At 48.7% G+C, this 19,174-nt stretch overlaps 1 protein-coding gene across 50 annotated transcripts in view; it reads right to left on the bottom strand.

Annotated features, from left to right (window-relative positions):
- LOC110525852 (splicing regulator ARVCF) overlaps positions 1-19,174 on the bottom strand; it is a 229,966-nt gene that overhangs the window by 89,007 nt on the left and 121,785 nt on the right. For 10 of the 50 annotated variants that reach the window (XM_090237794.1, XM_090237808.1, XM_090237803.1 and 7 more), the window contains exon 1: positions 17,518-18,114. The exons of 35 other annotated variants lie outside the window; for them this stretch is intronic. In XM_090237794.1, the coding sequence (XP_090093920.1) occupies positions 17,518-17,538 (21 nt within the window). In that variant the 5' untranslated portion in view covers positions 17,539-18,114. Of the gene's footprint in view, positions 1-17,517; positions 18,124-19,174 lie in introns of those variants that run through there. 5 more of the 50 variants (XM_090237787.1, XM_090237792.1, XM_090237788.1 and 2 more) reach the window with 1 other exon arrangement.

The following is a 19,174-nucleotide window of genomic DNA, read 5'->3' as shown; positions in this document are numbered from 1 at the left end:
CTGCAAAGACACTCTAGATATTGCATATAGTCCTGTGCTGTGAGGTACGACCACCATGAGAACGGCTGATCCTAGATACACATGATAGACACAGAAGTTACGGGGTCATCGAGGAGTACAGAGAACAACCAGAGATAACGTCAACAGTGCGTCCTCGTGAGGACATTTCCCTCAACGTAACAGTAGTGGGAAAAGCTGTGCACTAGGTAGGAAACAAGGTGCCATTTGGAATGCAGGCTCTATCTAGATGGGAAGAAAAAGCAGGAGAGTAATTTTGCTTTCCTGGTGTCTGACTACGCCCACTATGGAATGCAAATGGGCCCGGCGGCCTGGTAGTCCAACATAAAGGAAGTCAGAGAAACTTGAACAGTACGGGCTACAATACACAACCCAGCTCCACTCCCAACTCTACAGAAACAAACTAAAGAGAACGTAGCCTAACTGCTGGCCTTGTCTGACTGAAGCTTACAGTATCACTTCCAGGAGTCTGGAGTCCAGTGTTTGCCTTATCTATGGAGGTCGCCAGCTAGCTGGCAGGTCAGGACTGGAGAAGCTCATTGTGTGTGTCCGTTGGGACCGAGGCACATGCTCTGGGCCATACAGGGACATATAGGAGTTGATTGAGCGGGGGGGGGAGCAGTACACGCTGTCTGCAGCCTAAAAATAGAGTGGAGGGTGTGAGAGCATAGAGAGCACTGCAGCCAGACTGGCTCTGCTCTTGGTGGGGGGGGGGAGCGGTGTTCTCCGCTCACCCCTTTCTCTGCAATGAGCTCTGCAGTACTAGAGGGGAGCCCAAAATAACTCCCCCCGCCCTCCCTTCTACAATGCTGCTGGATCAGGACACACTCACACCGACTGCACGCACAGCTGGGGCAAGCTTGGCTCTATATTAACGCCACTAATCCAGTATATGTGCAAATCAGACCTGAACCACACTCCCACTCTCTCTAGGGCACACACGCGTCCCACTGAGGGGGGTCACACACGCATCCCACCGGGCACAGAAGTCAGTTCAACATCTAGTCTTGACTTACATTTGGTTGAGTTGTCAACTAATGTACATTGTTCTGAAATTGTTTTCATTAAAAGTTGGGTGGAAAAAAACGTTGATTACTTTTTGCAAACCCAATGAATTACCCCACGTTGATTCACCATCATCACGTCGATTTTTGGGGTTGAAATGATGTGGAAACAATGTTGATTCAGCCAGTTTTGGCCCAGTGAGGTTACAGTATTGCCAACCCTCTCACTACTTAGAAGAGATGCTCTTCCAACCATAACCCCCTCTACCATGAGAACAACTGCTAGAGGATTGGCTTAGAAATGAGCAGTTGCACATTTGGAGGCAGAAGAGAAAAGGTTTCTGGGAAACGGAATGCAACTTCAGAGTTCTTTGTTTGCTTTACGGGCCAATAGAGAAGCAGAGACACACGCTCTCGCAAAAGCACCCAATTCAGCTTTTCTCAAATCAAGGCAGAAGTTCAAAAAGCACAGTGACGTGACTGAGGGGAAAAGGCTAATTACTGTACACACTACACACTACAAACACGGCAATGACTCATTGCACACTCACACATCCTGTCCCATTGAAGCCTTGGTATTCTCCCTCTTCCTTTACCTCGGCAGGAATGTAAACTACATAAATAAAGGGGTCTTGGGCTGACTGCGCCAATTCCCCACAGAGCAGCAGGAAAAGGAGGAATCTCAATGGCGTCAGTAATTTGACTCTTGATATATTCACTGGGTGCTAGTCAGAGTAGCCAGACACAGAAGAAATAGGATATCCCCCGACTCCCACCTCAGCAATAAGGAGAGTCCTGTACAAACGACTCCCTGAATCATCTTCGGAGAGGCTGAACAGATCGTTCCTCAACGGTGCCATGTGGCGGCCATTTTGCCATTCCCTGGCTGGATTGGCACACCATCTGACATCATTACGGGGGCCCAGTGTGGTGTAGGGCACGCAGGCTGCTCCTACTCTGTAAACCAGGAATAGGTTAGGTAGACTAGGTCTGTGAGTGAAATTGGCACCCTACTCCCTATAGCGCAATGCCTTAGGGCTCTGGTGAAAAGTGCAACATAAAGCGAATAGGGTGCCACTTCATGAGTGGCGAGCTTGGAGGGCACTATGGTGTTGAACGGTGAGTTGTAGTCAACAAACAGCATTCTCACACACTGTAGGTTTTCCTCTTGTCCAGGTGGGAGAGTGCAGTGTTGAGTGTAATAGAGATGGCGTCATCTGGGGATCTGTTGGGGCGGTATGCGAAAAGGATGACATTTCAGACACATCCTCTGTGCCCCAGCAGGGTTTAGACCTGAGAGAGCCAAGCTCATCCTCAGTGCTTTAGAGACCCATCCGCATTGTACGCCCACTCCCATCAGAGACACTTCTGAGCTCTCCTAGTTTTTACTGCAATTACTCTGAGCATCTGTTCACCCGCAGGCCCCAATTACCTGATCACTACACCACCTACACCACCCACCCGCCAGACCAGGGCCCAATCACCTGAACAACAAACCACCCACCCAAACCACCCAGACTGACTGACTGCACAGACCAAGTGTCAATTAAGCCATACCCCTCCACCATTGCAATGCTACCATAGAGCCATTAGTTGTCTCAGTGACAAGATTCAGTTGTCCGTTCGAATATTCCCTCTATATTTCATTAAGCTGAAAGTCTGACTTGAACAAAGACAGACAAGACAAGAGCATCAACATTGAATGCCAGCAACTGGTTAGCTGAGATGGAAGCCATGCCGGCCAGGCACCATCCAAATTACAAAATGAGCGCTAGCAAATACTAGGAGAACACTCAATCTTGTTTTTGTATTTTCTGGAAACATTGGGGTCAGAATGATTTATTTTTTTCCTCGATCAGTGCAGATTAGTATCCAACCACTAAACTACTCTGGACAGATGGACTGCTCTGCTAGGGTGGTGGAATGCCCCAGCCTCAGTCACAGCCAATCATGGTGAATGTTAATAAAGCCTATTGTTGTCTAAACCACTGGAGCCTCAATGAGGGGGGGGGGGGGGGAACACAGGAGTGGAGCCCAGGGGTCGTAGGAATATTAGAACAATAGCCTCAGGAGCTGATGAAAATATGTCCATTTCAGAGACCATAACAGTTCAATTTAAAACAGGAAGAAAATCAATGCTTATGCAAGTGGTCTTCGAAACCACTGGAATGTACAAAATGTGTGAATTTGCTAGAGTAGCGGAGAATGATTGCATCCAAATCCACCTTTGTTCAAGCACCTTTGGCAGCGATTACAGCCTCAAGTCTTATTGGGTATGACATTACAAGCTTTGCACACCTGCATTTGGAGAGTATCTCCCATTCTTCTCCGCAGATCCTGTCAAGCTAAATTCAGGTTGGATGGTAAGTGTTGCTGCACAGCTATTTTCAGGTCTCTCCAGATATGTTCCGGGCTTTGGCTGGTCCACTCAAGGACATTCAGAGACTTGTCCCGAAGCCACTCCTCCATTGTCTTGGCTGTGTGCTTAGGGTTGTTGTCCTTTTGGAACGTGAACCTTCACGCCAGCTCTGGAGCAGGTTTTCATCAAGAATCTCCATTTACTTTGCGCAGTTCATCTTTCCCTCAATCCTGACTCGTCTCCCAGTCCCTGCCCCTGAAAAACATCCCCATGGCATGCTGCCACCACGTTTCACCGTGGGGATGGGAACAGGTTTCCACCAGACGTGACGCTTGGCATTCAGGCCAAAGAGTTCAATCTTGGTTTCATCAGACTAGAGAATCTTGTTTCTCATGGCCGGAGAGTCCTTTAGGTGCCTTTTGGCAAACTCCAAGCGGGCTGTCAGGTGCCTTTTATTGAGGAACGGCCTCCTTCTGGCCACTCTACATAAAGGCCTGATTGGTAGTGTGCTGCAGAGACGGTTGTCCTTCAGGAAAGGCTCTCCCATCGCCACAGAGGAACTATGGAGCTCTATCAGAGTGACCATCGAGTTCTTGGTCACCCCCCTGACCATGGCCCTTCTACCCCGATTGCTCAATTTGGCCTGGCAGCTCTAGAAAGAGTCTGGTGGTTCCAAACTGCTTCTATTTAAAAATGGAGCCCACTGTGTTCTTGGGGACCTTCAATGCTGCAGACATTTTGTTGGTACTCTTCCCCAGATCTGTGCCTCGATACAATCCTGTCTCGGAGCTCTACAGGCAATTGCTTTGACCTCATGGCTTGGTTTTTGGTCTGACATGCACTGTCAACTGTGTGACCTATATAGACAGGTGTGTGGATTTCCAAGTCATGTCCAATCAACTGAATTTACCACAGGTGGACTCCAATCAAGTAGAAACATCTCAAGGATGATCAATGGAAACAGGATGCACCTGAGCTCAATTTTGAGTGCCATAGCAAAGGGTCTGAATACTTATTTATGTAAATAAGGTATTTATTTTTAATACACCAACCCCCCCTCAAAAAAAACGTTTTGCTTTGCCATTATAGGGTATTGTGTGTAGATTGATTAGATAAAAAAAAAATGTTTCCATTTTAAAATAAGGCTGTAATGTAACAAAATGTGAAAAAAGTCAAGGGGTCTGAATTCTTTCAGAATGCACTGTAGCTATGCCATGTACTCTGATCTTGACTCACCATCAAATATCCCTGGGAAATATCCCTGCCAGAAACAATAACAGTCAAATAAACAACAATATGGCAACACTCCTAGTAAAGGTACCTTGCACAATAAGAGTTGAGGATATCGTTATTGACTTTCGCCAATAGCAAATAAACAAAACCTATATCTTCACTAACTTGAAGTGGAAAACTGAGTTGTACATTTTGCTCAAAGGTAATAAGAATCACACCAAGACCACCACCACAACAAGACGCTACAACAACACGTCCTCAGGGTGAGTACCGCATTAGTTTGTTGGATTACTGCTACATCTAATCCCATGGTACTGACTGAACAATCCATTTCTATGCTTGGGCATCCATGTACAAATCATTTCTCTGCCAAGATAACAGCAGATTCCAATAGTTACAGCGGCGATCAGAGACAAAGAGCTGAAACAGTACCGTGAGGCCAGCTAATGTCCGTTAGCCTTGAACCATCAGCAGCCATTTAGTAAGTCATTCAAGGACTTCCTTCCCAACACCGCAGCAGCGCCGCTACACTAGGCCGCTAAACTGTTTTACTCTCAGGAGACCAATCACATCATTGATAGCAGCGAGACAAACTCAGACATGCTCTCCATTTTACATCGACATTCTGAGGAGGAGGGCTTCCAAGTCCTTCCAGTCCCCCTCCCCCCTTTTCCCTACAAGACGGCGCTACAGGAGCCAGATCTGCAGCATCAACACCGCGTGCCAGACCCAGACCCACGTGGTGTGCAGCAGAAGCACAGGTTGATATTGTCTGCCGAAAAGAAAAAAAACAACGCCTCCAAATTCCTCCCATGTTGTGGAGATTAGGGAACACTTCAGTGGAATTCCAAGCCCCATATGGCTACAGGGTGCTCACATCTCTCACATTACTGAGAGGCTGCTGCCTGCACGCTGCCAGCATGTCTATAGTTCCCGTTCCAAACCCACAGGAGAAGAAAACACAGGACGACAGGGAGATTCCTAACAGTATGCAGGAACAGAGTAAGGACACCACACAGCACTGGTTGGGCGGCGGATGGTAGAAGCCTTCTTCATTGGCATACCCCTAAGCACAACCATCCAATAGAAGCATCCAGACATACGACTGAGCAAAGAGAAGGAGCGCGTCACATGAATCCCACATGACTCATTTGAGGTATTAAACTCCTAGTGCTGTTCTAGTCCCCCGTCAACTCTCAACAGATTTACACGAAGAAGAAAACAATTTGTTAGTCAGCCCTGGATTATTTTATTCGAATAAAAGGTCATCCCTGAATTGAATCCAGAGAGTTCTGAGGTAAAAGCAGTGACCTCACCAAGTAAATATGACTCTATAGCGTATCCTTGAGCTCTAAGCTCCAGCACAGACTGGTATCACTTACAGTATACTGAGCTTTCCTCATTCGAGTGGAAAACGGCATCAAAACGTATAATGTTGACGACATTCCGGAGGCGACCACACAGAAAAAAAAAAAAAAAACTTCCCCATTTATCAAACCAGGGAAATTAGTCTGTAAGTGTTTGGAATCACGACCTGTCACATCGATTCATCCTGCTTCTTCAGAGAGCTAGGCTGAGGCGGGGCACGCACACACAGCAGACGTTCGGACATGAAACGTCCTGGAGAGCAGAGGGTTTGATCTCACAGAGCTGAAAAGGGCATGAAAGAGATCGGTTCCTTCACAGCACAGCACCCTCCTGTCACAGAAACACAGAAGCGCTCGGAGACAACGCAGAGGACTGTTGCGTCATCAAGGCTGCTCCTACTCATTTCAACTGCGGAGGATATCCCAGCAGCCAGAGTCTCAACCATGGGACTCCTGCCCATTAGATAAACACAATCCCAAATATGGCTCTTTGATGGAAGAAACGTGCATCACAAGAGTGTTCGCCTGCCAGATATGAGATGAGTGATCTCCGTAGAGTTAGATGAAGACGAATCATTCTGATAAAACGCCACACGAAGGCAAAATGTTGTGTACGTCAATGTCATAAGAAGTGCGACGCTCGGTCAAGAAGAAACACATGCTCCGATGGTAGAGCAAGAGAAAGGAGAAGACGCATAAGAAATATATATATCAAAAGCCACAATATAAGCCAAAACAAATTTAACTCATGGGACTCACTGTGTCATGCTATAAGAGGTAAGGGTAGAGCTATCCGGGGAGGTGTGCAACCAGCCAAGTATCCTGATGGTAAAAGCCCTACTCTGGAGGAGAATCCCAGCCTGTGGAACAGCAGCTTCTCCCCTCAGTGTGAGAACGAGAGCTAGCCTATACTGGAGCTGTAGCGAGATGACCCACTTCAGATCCACAACAAGCTGTCCCCTGTGCTGCTGTTCGCGCAGCTCGCTGGGTCTACAACACACACACACGTAGATAGATATCCACTAATACACGCTCATGTACTGACACACGCACACATATATACACATTCCATGTGCATCTGAGCACACAAATTACACAATGCATACACACGCCATACTTTGCACAACAAACATATTCTATTAAACATCTATAGAATCCATGGCTTGCTACATCCCACCTCCCAGGCTTTGGCTCAGCCCTGAAGGTGTTTACTGCGGTAGTATTGTCGGGTGGATCATCTGCAGCAACCTATTTCCACACTTCCCCTGCCAAGGAGCCAACCCGGAAGAGTATACCCCAGTTCACATGGGTGAAAAACCCCCGTGAAGTGTCCCGCACACAGATTGACAGGTTACAACACCCCCCGCCCCCCTTAAACCCCCTCCATCCGTTACCTTCCAAAACATTCAGGATGAGGGCACTCGCCACAGTATAGAGCTTCTCAATACAAACGAGGGGGCTGTGGAATCAAAAAGAGAGGCACATTGTGTGCTGGGAAAAAAAGAGGAGCTAATTAGGTTTTCTGGTGGTGAAGTTCTGGAGAGAGAAGACAGGAGCCATGTTAGACACAGACACAGGCAGACAGACACAAACGGCCGGACAGAGAGAGTGACAGACACACACGGCCGGACAGAGCGACACACACGTACACACACACACACACACACGGCCGGACAGAGCGACACACACACACACACACGGCCGGACAGAGCGACACACACACACAGCCGGACAGAGCGACACACACACACACACACACACACACGGCCGGACAGAGCGACACACACACACACACACACACGGCCGGACAGAGCGACACACACACACACGGCCGGACAGAGATGGACAAAGCTGCTTCTGGGTTCTGAGCTGGCATGACCTAGCCCTGCAGACTGTATGCTTGCACAGGAGAGGCCCAGCTATAATTTGAGGCTGCATCTTGGGGAGCCCAGGTCCATGTGTGTACAGAATGTGTGAGCGAGTGCCCATGGCAGACTGTCTCACAGGTGTCCAATGCCTTGTTCTGACCACGGACATATAGCCACTCTGTGAGTAAGTCATTTCCACACCACAACATGGTGGGTGGACAATAGCTTTTCTTTGAAAACTTCCCGTCTAAGTTGGTTGGTCTCATCTCTGGAGTTCTGACGATTTTTGAGGAGTAGTGTAAATAACTAAATAGATCTATCTAGCTGTTCTACTCTGGTTTTATGGAGAAGCACATGAGTCTGGAAATAACAGCGCACAACATACAGTACGACAAACAAAAACACTTCCACAGAGACGCACAGACTATACAACAGCTCAATGCTGCCCCATTTCAAAAGTCTGCACTTGAACACAAGTCTCTTTAATGTCTCTAGACAAAGATGCGATGAGAAATCCTCTTCTCATTACACAGTAGACAGAATAGATCCAGACAAAACTGGGTGTATCCTATGCCCTTCATTAGTGCTAGAGAGGCCATTATCATCCTGTTAGGCTTTAACATGAGTGACGTGAGAACATGAGAGCGAGATCCTACTCCCGTCTCCCGTGACTCCTGGCCGGATGGTTAATGACACTAATACCATTCACAAGAGGGCATTCATACGCGTCCTGTCCTTCTCCAGACCTGTTCCACTCCAGACCATGTCCAGGAGACCACCAGCCTCAATTAGCTCCCAATGGCCTTTAAGAGACGTGGCGCGTGAGGGGCTGCAGAGGAGAGATGGTAGAGAGAGAAATAGCGGGGCAAAGAAAGGGAGACTTGAAAAAGTGAGGAAGAAAGGAAGAGAGCTGGGGAGAGGTGATGGCAGAGTTTGAATGCTTGGAAGCCAGACTGAGGAATGTTAGGGGGTCACCGAGCAGCCAGCTAACAATCCCTGCAGGCCAGAGAAACAGTGAAGTGGTGGAGGATCACACACACACACACACACAACAGCTCACTTCCCACTCCTTCACAGACAGGAACAAACCCCCAGATGGGACAGGGAGGGGCTTGCCGGGATGAAAAGTGAGTCTTACTGGATTAAAGCGTCTCTTAACTATACTGAAGTGTGATGGAAAGAATCTGGGGAAACTCTAGGTGGTCTGTGTCAACAAGCTTTGTTTGCTTAACTTTGAGGACCTTAGCTGGGTTTATTGTGTGCGAACTCGTCGACACGTCCACATTTTGGAGGGAAAGGCGCCTTTTGTCCGGCCCCTGACCCGCCAAATGGACCAAGGGCCTCCCTATAGTCTCAGCATGTCAGTTGGTAACCCACGGCAACTCAGAGCAGCACCAGCCATAGGGAAATAAATACAGGCTCAGACTGTAGTGACGGCGGCAGCCAAAAGCTCCAGCTACGAAAATATAAGCTGTGATTTGTCAAAACAGGGATGTTGTTTGAGTGCAGATAAAAATGGGAATATCATTCTTCTAATACATATTTTCACCCACTCAGTCAAAGGGGTACAGACTGAGCACAGACATTGCAGTTGCCAGACATGAAAGTACTTGAAGCTATTTTGGTCAATACGGAACAATACCGTGATTCACTTGTAGAACAACGAGTGCCCCTTTTAAAAAGTTGGCTCTAACGGAGGTCTTACTGACAGACATAACAAAGGCCATGAGTGGGCCGACATCTCCCACAGTCTCTAAACAACCCAGCCTGGGCCGGGTGGTCTTAACTTACGCGCCGCCACCTGTTCGATCTATCCCTTCACTTCAGCAGACAGACCTGTCTGTGGCTGGCACAGTACCAGAGCCACCACTAACTGCACCATGCTCCACTTCCCATTCCATTACAGATTTCAAACAAATGTAAAAACATGGAAGGTGGAATGCTGAACTAAGGGAGGTGGCGGCATTTACTGCAGCTGAACCAGGAATCATCCACCCGGAAGCCATTACAGAGCAAAGCATGCAAGTCTGCCTTCATTAAACTCAATACATCCCTTGAGGAATGTGTGACTGGCGCGCCGCTCCATTGTTCTGCCGGGGGCCCTCTGGGCACGGGCCGCGCCCATATCAAGAGAAGATAAGGAGATGAGTAACAATGCAGTGCCATCACACGTAATGACATATGACAGCTGGCCCGGAATCTGGATGACTCTATAGTTAGGACTGTACGAACCATTGTAATGTATCCGTATGCTAAAGAAATGACAAAAAACGAACAAAAAGAAACTCATTCTTTCTCCCTTTTATGGGTTTATAAGGCAGTTCTTCGCTGGCCGGCCGAGGCTGAACTCTTGCCACTAATTAATTAGCATGTGTTTTGTGCCGACTGAACGGTGGAAGTGGCTGGGGCGGCTGGCTGGAAGGCTGAAGGGGAGAGGGGGCCTGGGGACACTGACTCTGTGGCCTCCCCTCATCTCTCCGCCTCTCGCTCGCCCTCCGACTCTCTGGACCTCTGCCACCAGTAGCGGGCCTCATTGTCTGGGTCTAAAGGGGGAGTGAGGTTTCCAACAGCCTTCTAATGAACCACCGGAACCAATCAACACATCTCAACTGCCTTTCTGTTCGGTCTGGAAGTAGCAAAAAAAAGGTCCACATTCCAACATAATGACCAGACAGGCCAACGTTACAAAACCAACCGCTGCAATCTACGGTTTGAGTTCGTCCGTCAAGACAGTTTGAGTGTTGGTGCCAACGATGGACGTTACAAAACCCTTTCAGGCTGGTGACTGGGACTGAGTAATAGCCTGAAGACAGACTGCTGTGATCGTTCCAAACACTACCTACTTAAACACAGAAATGAGTAGAGAGCCCTCCCTTGCTCATCCGATGCTGTGCTCCACCACATGGCTGTGCTAATCTGGAGTGCCTGGCCAGGCGTACAGAGCCCCGCTAAGGAGCTGTCAGAGGGGAGCATTAAATCCCAGAAGACAGCAGCCAGAAGACAGATGGCCTGATGGAGGATGGAGGGATGGATCGATGGGCCGTACCCGCCCCTCTACTCACTACCTTCCTTCGGGAGCCGTCATCACAGACAGAGGCAGGAAGTGCATCGCACGGATCATCCAAAAATTCCAGACGAAACATGATCCCAAGCAGAGCTTCTTCTTCTCTAGTTCTGGTCTGGTCCCAAACCCCGGGGGGCATGTTGTATATGGTGGTTAGTGCTTGAGGGGGGGGGGGGGGGGGGGGGGGGGCTGGGGGTAAGCATTTGTCCTCATGTTTCTGGTTGAAGGGAGCCGTATGAGGGCTTTGACCTCCCCCCTCAGGGACCCTCTCAAAAGGTCCCCAGCTGCAGGAGAGGGGGGGTTCTATAGGGCCTATAAATAACTGTCCAAGAAGCAGTTCTTTTCAAAAAGGCAATACTTTAACAGATCGGGGGAGTATGAGGAAGTAGTAGGTTAGTCATGCAGAGGGAAGAACAGAACGGGAGGGTGGGGATAAACTTCTACTTAATCTCGGAATCGATCGCTGTGGTCAATGGCAACGCTAATGTGCTCCTCAGGACAAGTGGCACACATCACGTCAATCTATCAATCCCCTGCTAATCCCATCTGGCTACCTCCGGATATGTTTGTCTTTTCAGGGTCCCTCTGATGCACTTGAAGATTGGCTTTTTCCTAGGCGGGACATTCATTCCTTACTCTCAATGTGTTCTTGAGTTTGAGTACTGGGCTACGAAAGTGGTGCATTGAGGAAAATCTAGAATTCAGCATGACGTCAATGAGCGTCGGATTCTTCCGACCATACAATGATGCATCACCACCACGACCGTAGCTCCCCACGACGAGGAGTAAACACTGGCTTGTGTCCCAACTGGACCCCTAGCCCTATTCACTTCATTGAGTCCTGGTCAAAAGTAGTGCACTGAGGGAAGTTCACTATATAGGAAATAGGGTGCCATTTGGTATGCACCCACTGCCTTTCTCTGGGCGAGAGAGCGATGGGGGGGGGGGGGGGGGCTAATGAAACAAGGTAAACACAGGACTCTGGCTACCAAACTCCTGCAGCCTGCTAGTGTCATTAATCACAGAGCTCAGGGTTGAGGTCCTCATCCACTCCGGTAGCAATGGCTCTGCCCAAAAACTGTCACATATGCACCTTTCGCCCTCACCCACATAGACCAATTACACACACACACACACCACACACACACACACACACAGAAACGTTTAATCTTTTCTTTATCAGCCTCTGCATAGGGGTGCAGATAGAGTTGGGGAAATGGTATGTAAAGAGAACTTAACAGCAACCGAGGCCCAATAATCCACTCCCTTCCCTGGCTGGTGTCTACAGGACAGATGTAGGCTATGATGGGGCCTCGGTCTGCCTGCCCACTCCCTTCCCTGGCTGGTGTCTACAGGACAGATGTAGGCTATGATGGGGCATCGGTCTGCCTGCCCACTCCCTTCCCTGGCTGGTGTCTACAGGACAGATGTAGGCTATGGGGCCTCGGTCTGCCTGCCCACTCCCTTCCCTGGCTGGTGTCTACAGGACAGATGTAGGCTATGATGGGGCCTCGGTCTGCCTGCCCACTCCCTTCCCTGGCTGGTGTCTACAGGACAGATGTAGGCTATGATGGGGCCTCGGTCTGCCTGCCCACTCCCTTCCCTGGCTGGTGTCTACAGGACAGATGTAGGATATGATGGGGCCTCGGTCTGCCTGCCCACTCCCTTCCCTGGCTGGTGTCTACAGGACAGATGTAGGCTATGATGGGGCCTCGGTCTGCCTGCCCACTCCCTTCCCTGGCTGGTGTCTACAGGACAGATGTAGGCTATGATGGGGCCTCGGTCTGCCTGCCCACTCCCTTCCCTGGCTGGTGTCTACAGGACAGATGTAGGCTATGATGGGGCCTCGGTCTGCCTGCCCACTCCCTTCCCTGGCTGGTGTCTACAGGACAGATGTAGGCTATGATGGGGCCTCGGTCTGCCTGCCCACTCCCTTCCCTGGCTGGTGTCTACAGGACAGATGTAGGCTATGATGGGGCCTCGGTCTGCCTGCCCACTCCCTTCCCTGGCTGGTGTCTACAGGACAGATGTAGGCTATGATGGGGCCTCGGTCTGCCTGCCCACTCTCTGCCTGCTGTGGTTGTATATTCTGGGGATTGTTGCCCTGTTATCTGCCAGATCTAAAACAAGTCTGTCGCAGGCAGGGATCCAGCAGGACAGAGAGATCGAGCCAGCCTGCTGGGTAGAGAAAGGAATGGAGGAAGACTCTCAATTCCCCGAAACACACACACACACACTCACACAGAGTGTTTATGGTGTTGGAGGCAAGGAGATTATAGGAGGAACTTACTACTCTCATTCCCACAGAAACAGGGCTAGCCTTATCCCCAGAGCAGGAACGCACTAAGTATATAAACACTGCAGGGGACACAATGGCTGCTCCTCAGTCACTCCCCTTCAGTAATGTGTGTGTGTGTGTGTGTGTGTGTGTGTGTGTGTGTGTGTGTGTGTAAGCTGACTCAGTCTCTGTGGCCTCATCTTAATGACTTATTTCACAGTCAAAGAGAGAAAGAAACAACACTTTCAATCACCCAGTGCCCATTGACAAGCCATTGGAGGTTGCAGGCTTAGCTTTTCAAAGTGTAACCGACAAAACACAGTGCAATGTGTAATGTAGGCTTTGCATGAATGTATGCGCGCATACAGCGCGCGCACACACAGTGTTGAACAGGCCCTGCTCTAGTCTGGTGGATGGAAAACAGACAGATAATAAGGCAAACGAACAATCTCATTCATGCGCTGCATCTTTTATCTGCCGACACTGTTTATTCCCAAACACTAGACGGATATGAAAGGATCCATCTACAGGCCTGTCATTGCTCACCTTTTTAATTCCGTCAACCAATGACAAAAGCTTGGCAGCTGCCGGCAGGCAGAAGCAGGGGCAGGCGGGCAGAAGCAGGGGCCGGCGGGGAGAAGCAGGGGCCGGCGGGGAGAAGCAGGGGCCGGCGGGGAGAAGCAGGGGCCGTACAAGTCCGCATCCTAAATTGCACCCTATTCACTACTTTTGACCAGGCCCCAAAGAGACGATATATGTCAGGGGAGTCCGTAAGCGAGAGAGTGAGTGGGGTAGTAAGTGAGCGAGCGAGGCCAGGCATGGCTTATATCGGTCACCTTGTCAGCCTGCCAAATGGGTTACGAGATTGCAGCCGAGGCCTCTGGGGCGCCCCCCTGGGTATGGTGAGAAGCGCATGGCATGTCCCCCTGACCCACCTGCAACATCACAGGACACTCCAGATACCTGATGGCCAGGCCAGCAGCATGTTAATTCTAAATGCCTGTACCAGAAAGGGGAGTGTGGGAAGAGGGTCAGCTGTTCCCGTAAGTCCAGCTCCGGTTACCAAGCCCTGACACCCACTCAACCCAGGCCAAGTAGGTAGGCGGGGTTGGTTGGAGGGGTGGAGGGATGGGGAGAAGTTTATGTCACATGGGTTGTGCGATAAGAGGTGTGGGAGAGGTTTGGTTAACATGGGCAGTATGGGGGGGGCATCAGGCCATGCCACCTGGAAGGAGTCAGAGGCATCTCCAAGCCTCACCTTTCCCTCCCAAACTCCCCCTTCCTGCTAGAACAGCACTTATGACCAAACAACATCCCTTGGCATCTTCCATCTCCACCAGCCATTCACTGTTTGCACATTTGGGTCACTGATATTTTGTGGCGGAACAATGGCGCTCCTCACGCTCTACATGTCTTCAAATCCTGATCTGTAGGATGGAAGAGAACAGAGGAGCGCAGCCTTCCACCAGAAGACAGACAGACAGACAGACAGACAGAGGAATGGAAATCAATAGAGGGGATGGTTGGTTTTAATTTAACCCAGGAACCAAACAGAGTCTGAGGAGGGAAGTCTTCGTTAATACATGTGAAACCCCCATAAGCTGCCTGAGACAGACAGTCCACAACACTTAATACCAGACACTACGTCTCTGGCTGAATTCTAGATGAATTATTTTTTGTCACTCCGGCAGTTTCTCCTCACTCAGCCATTGACAGGGGGAAAAAAAAGTCTGGTTTATGTTCCAAATAGCACCCTATTCCCTTTATAGTGCACTACTTTTGACCAGGGCACATAGAGCACTGGTCAAAATAAGTGTACTATAAGGGGTATAGGACACCATTTGAAACACAGTGAGATTCTGCAACTATAGACCTCAGAGGAAGATAATTACTATTGGCTTTTCTGAATATTTTCGTTTTCCTTCACTGTGAAATCTCCCATTCTCCACCAGGGTGAGACGTAACGCCTGTACAAGCAACACAGGCTATTCCAAGCGAGGGAGCAACCCTTTGGTCTGCAGAGAACTTTTAAATAAGGCAAGTTTAAATATAACTCCGCATGGTCAGACCGACCAAGTCCTCAGTAGTAATTGAGGGCTGAGGGAGTAATCTTCACCGGGATTCATTTAACATAAGCCCTGCTGCAGTTACTGCTGCTTTAAGACGGGTTCAGGGCACGGGAACATCTGTGCAGTAGTACTCTACTGTCTACTCCCCATGCCTGCCCTCTGCCCTCTCTGCACTGTGATCTACAGCCGGTGTAGCCTGACCAGACCATCACAGAACTATACGTCATCAACCTATAGAAATAGACTCTGAGATACCAGATCCCCACAGGGTACATCACAGCTGAAGCTCAGGGATGGGCGTGGAGGTCAGGGGTTACAGAGACCTTCAACCGCTTGCCCTTAAAAAAGGCAGACGTCCCCTAAACACCATAACAAAAACAACACTGACCCCTGGGTAACCCATCCATTTAGGGCCTGGGGAGTGGGTGTATGTGACAGGGACAAGCACCCCTTCAGCAGGTGTTCTTCTCCCTGAGGATTTTGAAGTCGGAAGGATAGAAAAGGTCAGAGGTGGATCATGATGCCAGCGCACCCTTAAGCATGACAGGCATCTCTGACGGCAACAGAGGTCAGGAACACGCAGCATTCCGCACATCTACACACCATTTTAGGACCGCTCCCTAGAGAGGTCACACGTTGGTGACACTAGGGTGTCACGGATGAGTAAGCCCCTGTAAGATCACTGGAAACACACACAGTATAGAAACACGGGAGTCAAAAAGGTCAAACGAACACAAGGTTAGAAAGAAAATACAATTATCATCATTTTGGCTCCAACCCGTTATCAAGCATCAGCCATCCACAGGGCAGCCGTTAACAGATTATCACAGCAAAGTGGAAAGTTGAATCTCAATCTAGTATTTTTATTTTAATTTCTTTATATATATATATATATATATCTCATCTGAGCACTGCCAAGCCTGGCAGAGAAAATCACATTCTCACAGCGTAGGACACACGTTCAAATAATATATTATAGAACACCAACAAAGGCACTAAAAATCACACTAACAAAAGCACATTCCTCTGGTAACGGAGCCAACAAAATGGCTAGAGACTATCGGCATTGGAGGATTGGGGTCAATTCCATTTGAATTCAGCAAACAAGCCAAATTCCAAATTGTCCTCATTGAAAAGCATTGACATTTCCATATACTTCCTGAATAGACTGGAATTGAAAAAGAATTGACCCCAACCCTGCTGCATTGGCCCTTGTAATTTTATTTTTTACACTGAGTATGCACACTCACAGGACTCTACACACCCACACTTCATTTGATTCCACATTCCTACTGACTTTACACACAATCGTCATATGCGCTGCTGCTACTCTGTTTATCACACATCCTGGTGCTTAGTAACCATACCCCAGTCTCCCTGCACATTGTAAATATGGTATTGGCACTGACCCTGGAACGAACCCTGTATATACACTGTAGCTTACTTCTTATTTCTCGTGTGTTTTGTTCTAATTTATTTTATAGTTCTATTGATATTGATTGCTGCATTGTTGGGAAAGAACTCGCAAGAAAGGCATTTCACTGTACTCCTGCACGTGGCAACAAAAAGTTACTTGAAATGAAGCCTTATTGTGAAAACCAAAAGGTTGAAATAGTTGTCCTCTCCCGACCACCGCTTCAGTTGGCCTTTACAGGGGGGTTATAAATCCAGTCTTGGGGGTCACCCTGCCTCTGACAACCAATCGTCACAGAGAAACTTCCACCGCTCACCCCAAATGTGATCCAAGACATCACATAGGGCTACTGCGTGTCATCAACGGAAGTTGATATGTGGATCATCTGGGAATCAGAATGTTACTGACAGACTGGAAGTCTGTGGCAACGTGGGTGGGTCACTCATATATCATACTGATGACTGCTCACCAGACAGAAGACCCGTCTATAGATATCGGTTCGCGCTTCTCAGAATGCATTACAGCCTTTCAAATAGTGTAAATAAATAGTTAATTATGTAGGATGAGCAAGAGAAGAACCCGGTAGGGAGTAGAGACTAATACACACACACACAGAGATGGACATGCTCCTCATGAAGGACAAGAATGCAAGAAAGTGATTATTGCCAGCTACTGAAGATATTTTTTAGGAAGCGGATGTATCATTTGACCTTCCGACAACAAAGCCTCACATGAAACATCTAACCATCTACAAGCCAGCACAACGACCAAATAAGAGGAAAACACAGTAGAGAGAGAGAGGGGAGGAAAAAGACAGATTCATTGGATAATCACAGTACTAACCTGTTTCACTTCAGCAGGCATTGTTCAAATCCCTTTCTTAAACCTCAAAGAAAGCAAAGAAATGTCCTTCTTTCCAAAAAGTTCTCTCCTCGCTTGTCCCTTGTTCCTTATTGGCGTGAGTTAACCCGTGAGCGCAGACGCAGCTCAGAGGAAGGCAGCCATCCTTTCCCCACGCTGTCGCTCGCTGACACACACACTCGCACACTCCCCCCTCCCTCTCTCACACACTCCAAATCCGCTCAGAGGGGGAGAAAAAAAAAAGCTTAGTCTTTCCTCTGCTCAGCAGAGACGCTGAAATGTTCAGGACAGTAGACTACAGCCACTCTGGACAAACCAAAGAGACTAAAAAGTCCCCTTTGCCTCTGACGAGTCAGACTACTGTAAAGGACGGGAAACAAAACAGCACAACAGTTATCCAGAGAGAGGAACAAAACCCTGAGTTTCAGAGAAAATGGTGAAGGAGGAGGGGTGCTGGTGAATAGAATAGTTTCCAGACAGGCAGCAGTTGCCCTGTGTTCTGAGTGTAGCTGCTCCCACACTCTGCTCTCCCTCTGACTCCGACTCTCGCTCACTCCCTCTTGCAGCATCTATGCAAACGAGGGTCCTGACAGGGGGAGTGGGAAGTGGGAGGAGGAGGGGCAGGGGGCTGAGACAGACAGACACAGCTGGAGCAAACACACAGAGAGCCCTGCTCTGACACCACCCCATCGACCAGAGGAGAGAAGGAGAAAGAGGGATATCAGAGTTTGGCCCCCAAAAAGAGAGCACCTCACACTGCATGTTTTTACACACATTATCAACCCCCACTCTCACCCTTCCACTCCACGCCTTTCTCTACAAACTCCTTATGTTTCCTTCACTTCATATGAGGGGGGGGGAAACCGCCTGCGTGAAAGAATTCAGCTATAATATGGTGACCCACTGTGAGGAAGAAAGCTCATCTAAATCACGTAAATGTACTTGGCGAAGACTCAGACAGGAGCTCAAGCAAGGCAACTTTGTGAAGACTTGACTACACTTTGGGGAAAGAAAATCCAACAGAAAAAAATACCGAAATCCTCAGGAGAAAGGGAAATGGCTGAGGTTTGCATTCCCCAGGCTGCATAGCATTATATTAGTTCACTTCTCTATGATGAACTCCTGAGCTAGTCTAAAAGAGAGATGGTTTTTACATCAAACCTCCGTCTGCACCACCATGCCCCAGCATTTATAATCTTCAAATAACACATTTCATTATTTACCCGACAACATACCCTTCGTATTATTTTCATATAACCCGTGGCACGGTGCTAGGCGCACCGCAACACTGAGCTATACATTTTTCCGTCGCAGGTAATCAAACCCACTTAGTTATTTTCTTGTCTGTCTGTCAGTATTAGGCTGGGGAACATATGGGGAAAGGGTTAAAGCACAGAAAACATGCCTCACACTGACAGACGGACACCTCAGATGAAGCTGCATCTGGTAAAATCATGTTTTCTTCCCTCAAGATGTCAGAGAAAGAGGAATAAAAAGGGAGAGAGGTAGTGAAAGAGAGAGGGAGAGAGGTAGTGAAAGAGAGAGGGAGAGGCAGAAAGAGAGAGAGAGGCAGAGGGAGGCAGAAAGAGAGAGAGGGAGGCAGAGGGAGGCAGAAAGAGAGAGAGGCAGAGGGAGAGAG

This window comes from Oncorhynchus mykiss, chromosome 6, assembly GCF_057628025.1.
Source record: "Oncorhynchus mykiss isolate SJ-2025 chromosome 6, ASM5762802v1, whole genome shotgun sequence".
Classification (NCBI taxonomy): Eukaryota; Metazoa; Chordata; class Actinopteri; order Salmoniformes; family Salmonidae; genus Oncorhynchus; species Oncorhynchus mykiss.
The sequence above is the reverse complement of the archived record's forward strand: the minus strand, read 5'-3'. Positions and strand labels throughout refer to the sequence as shown.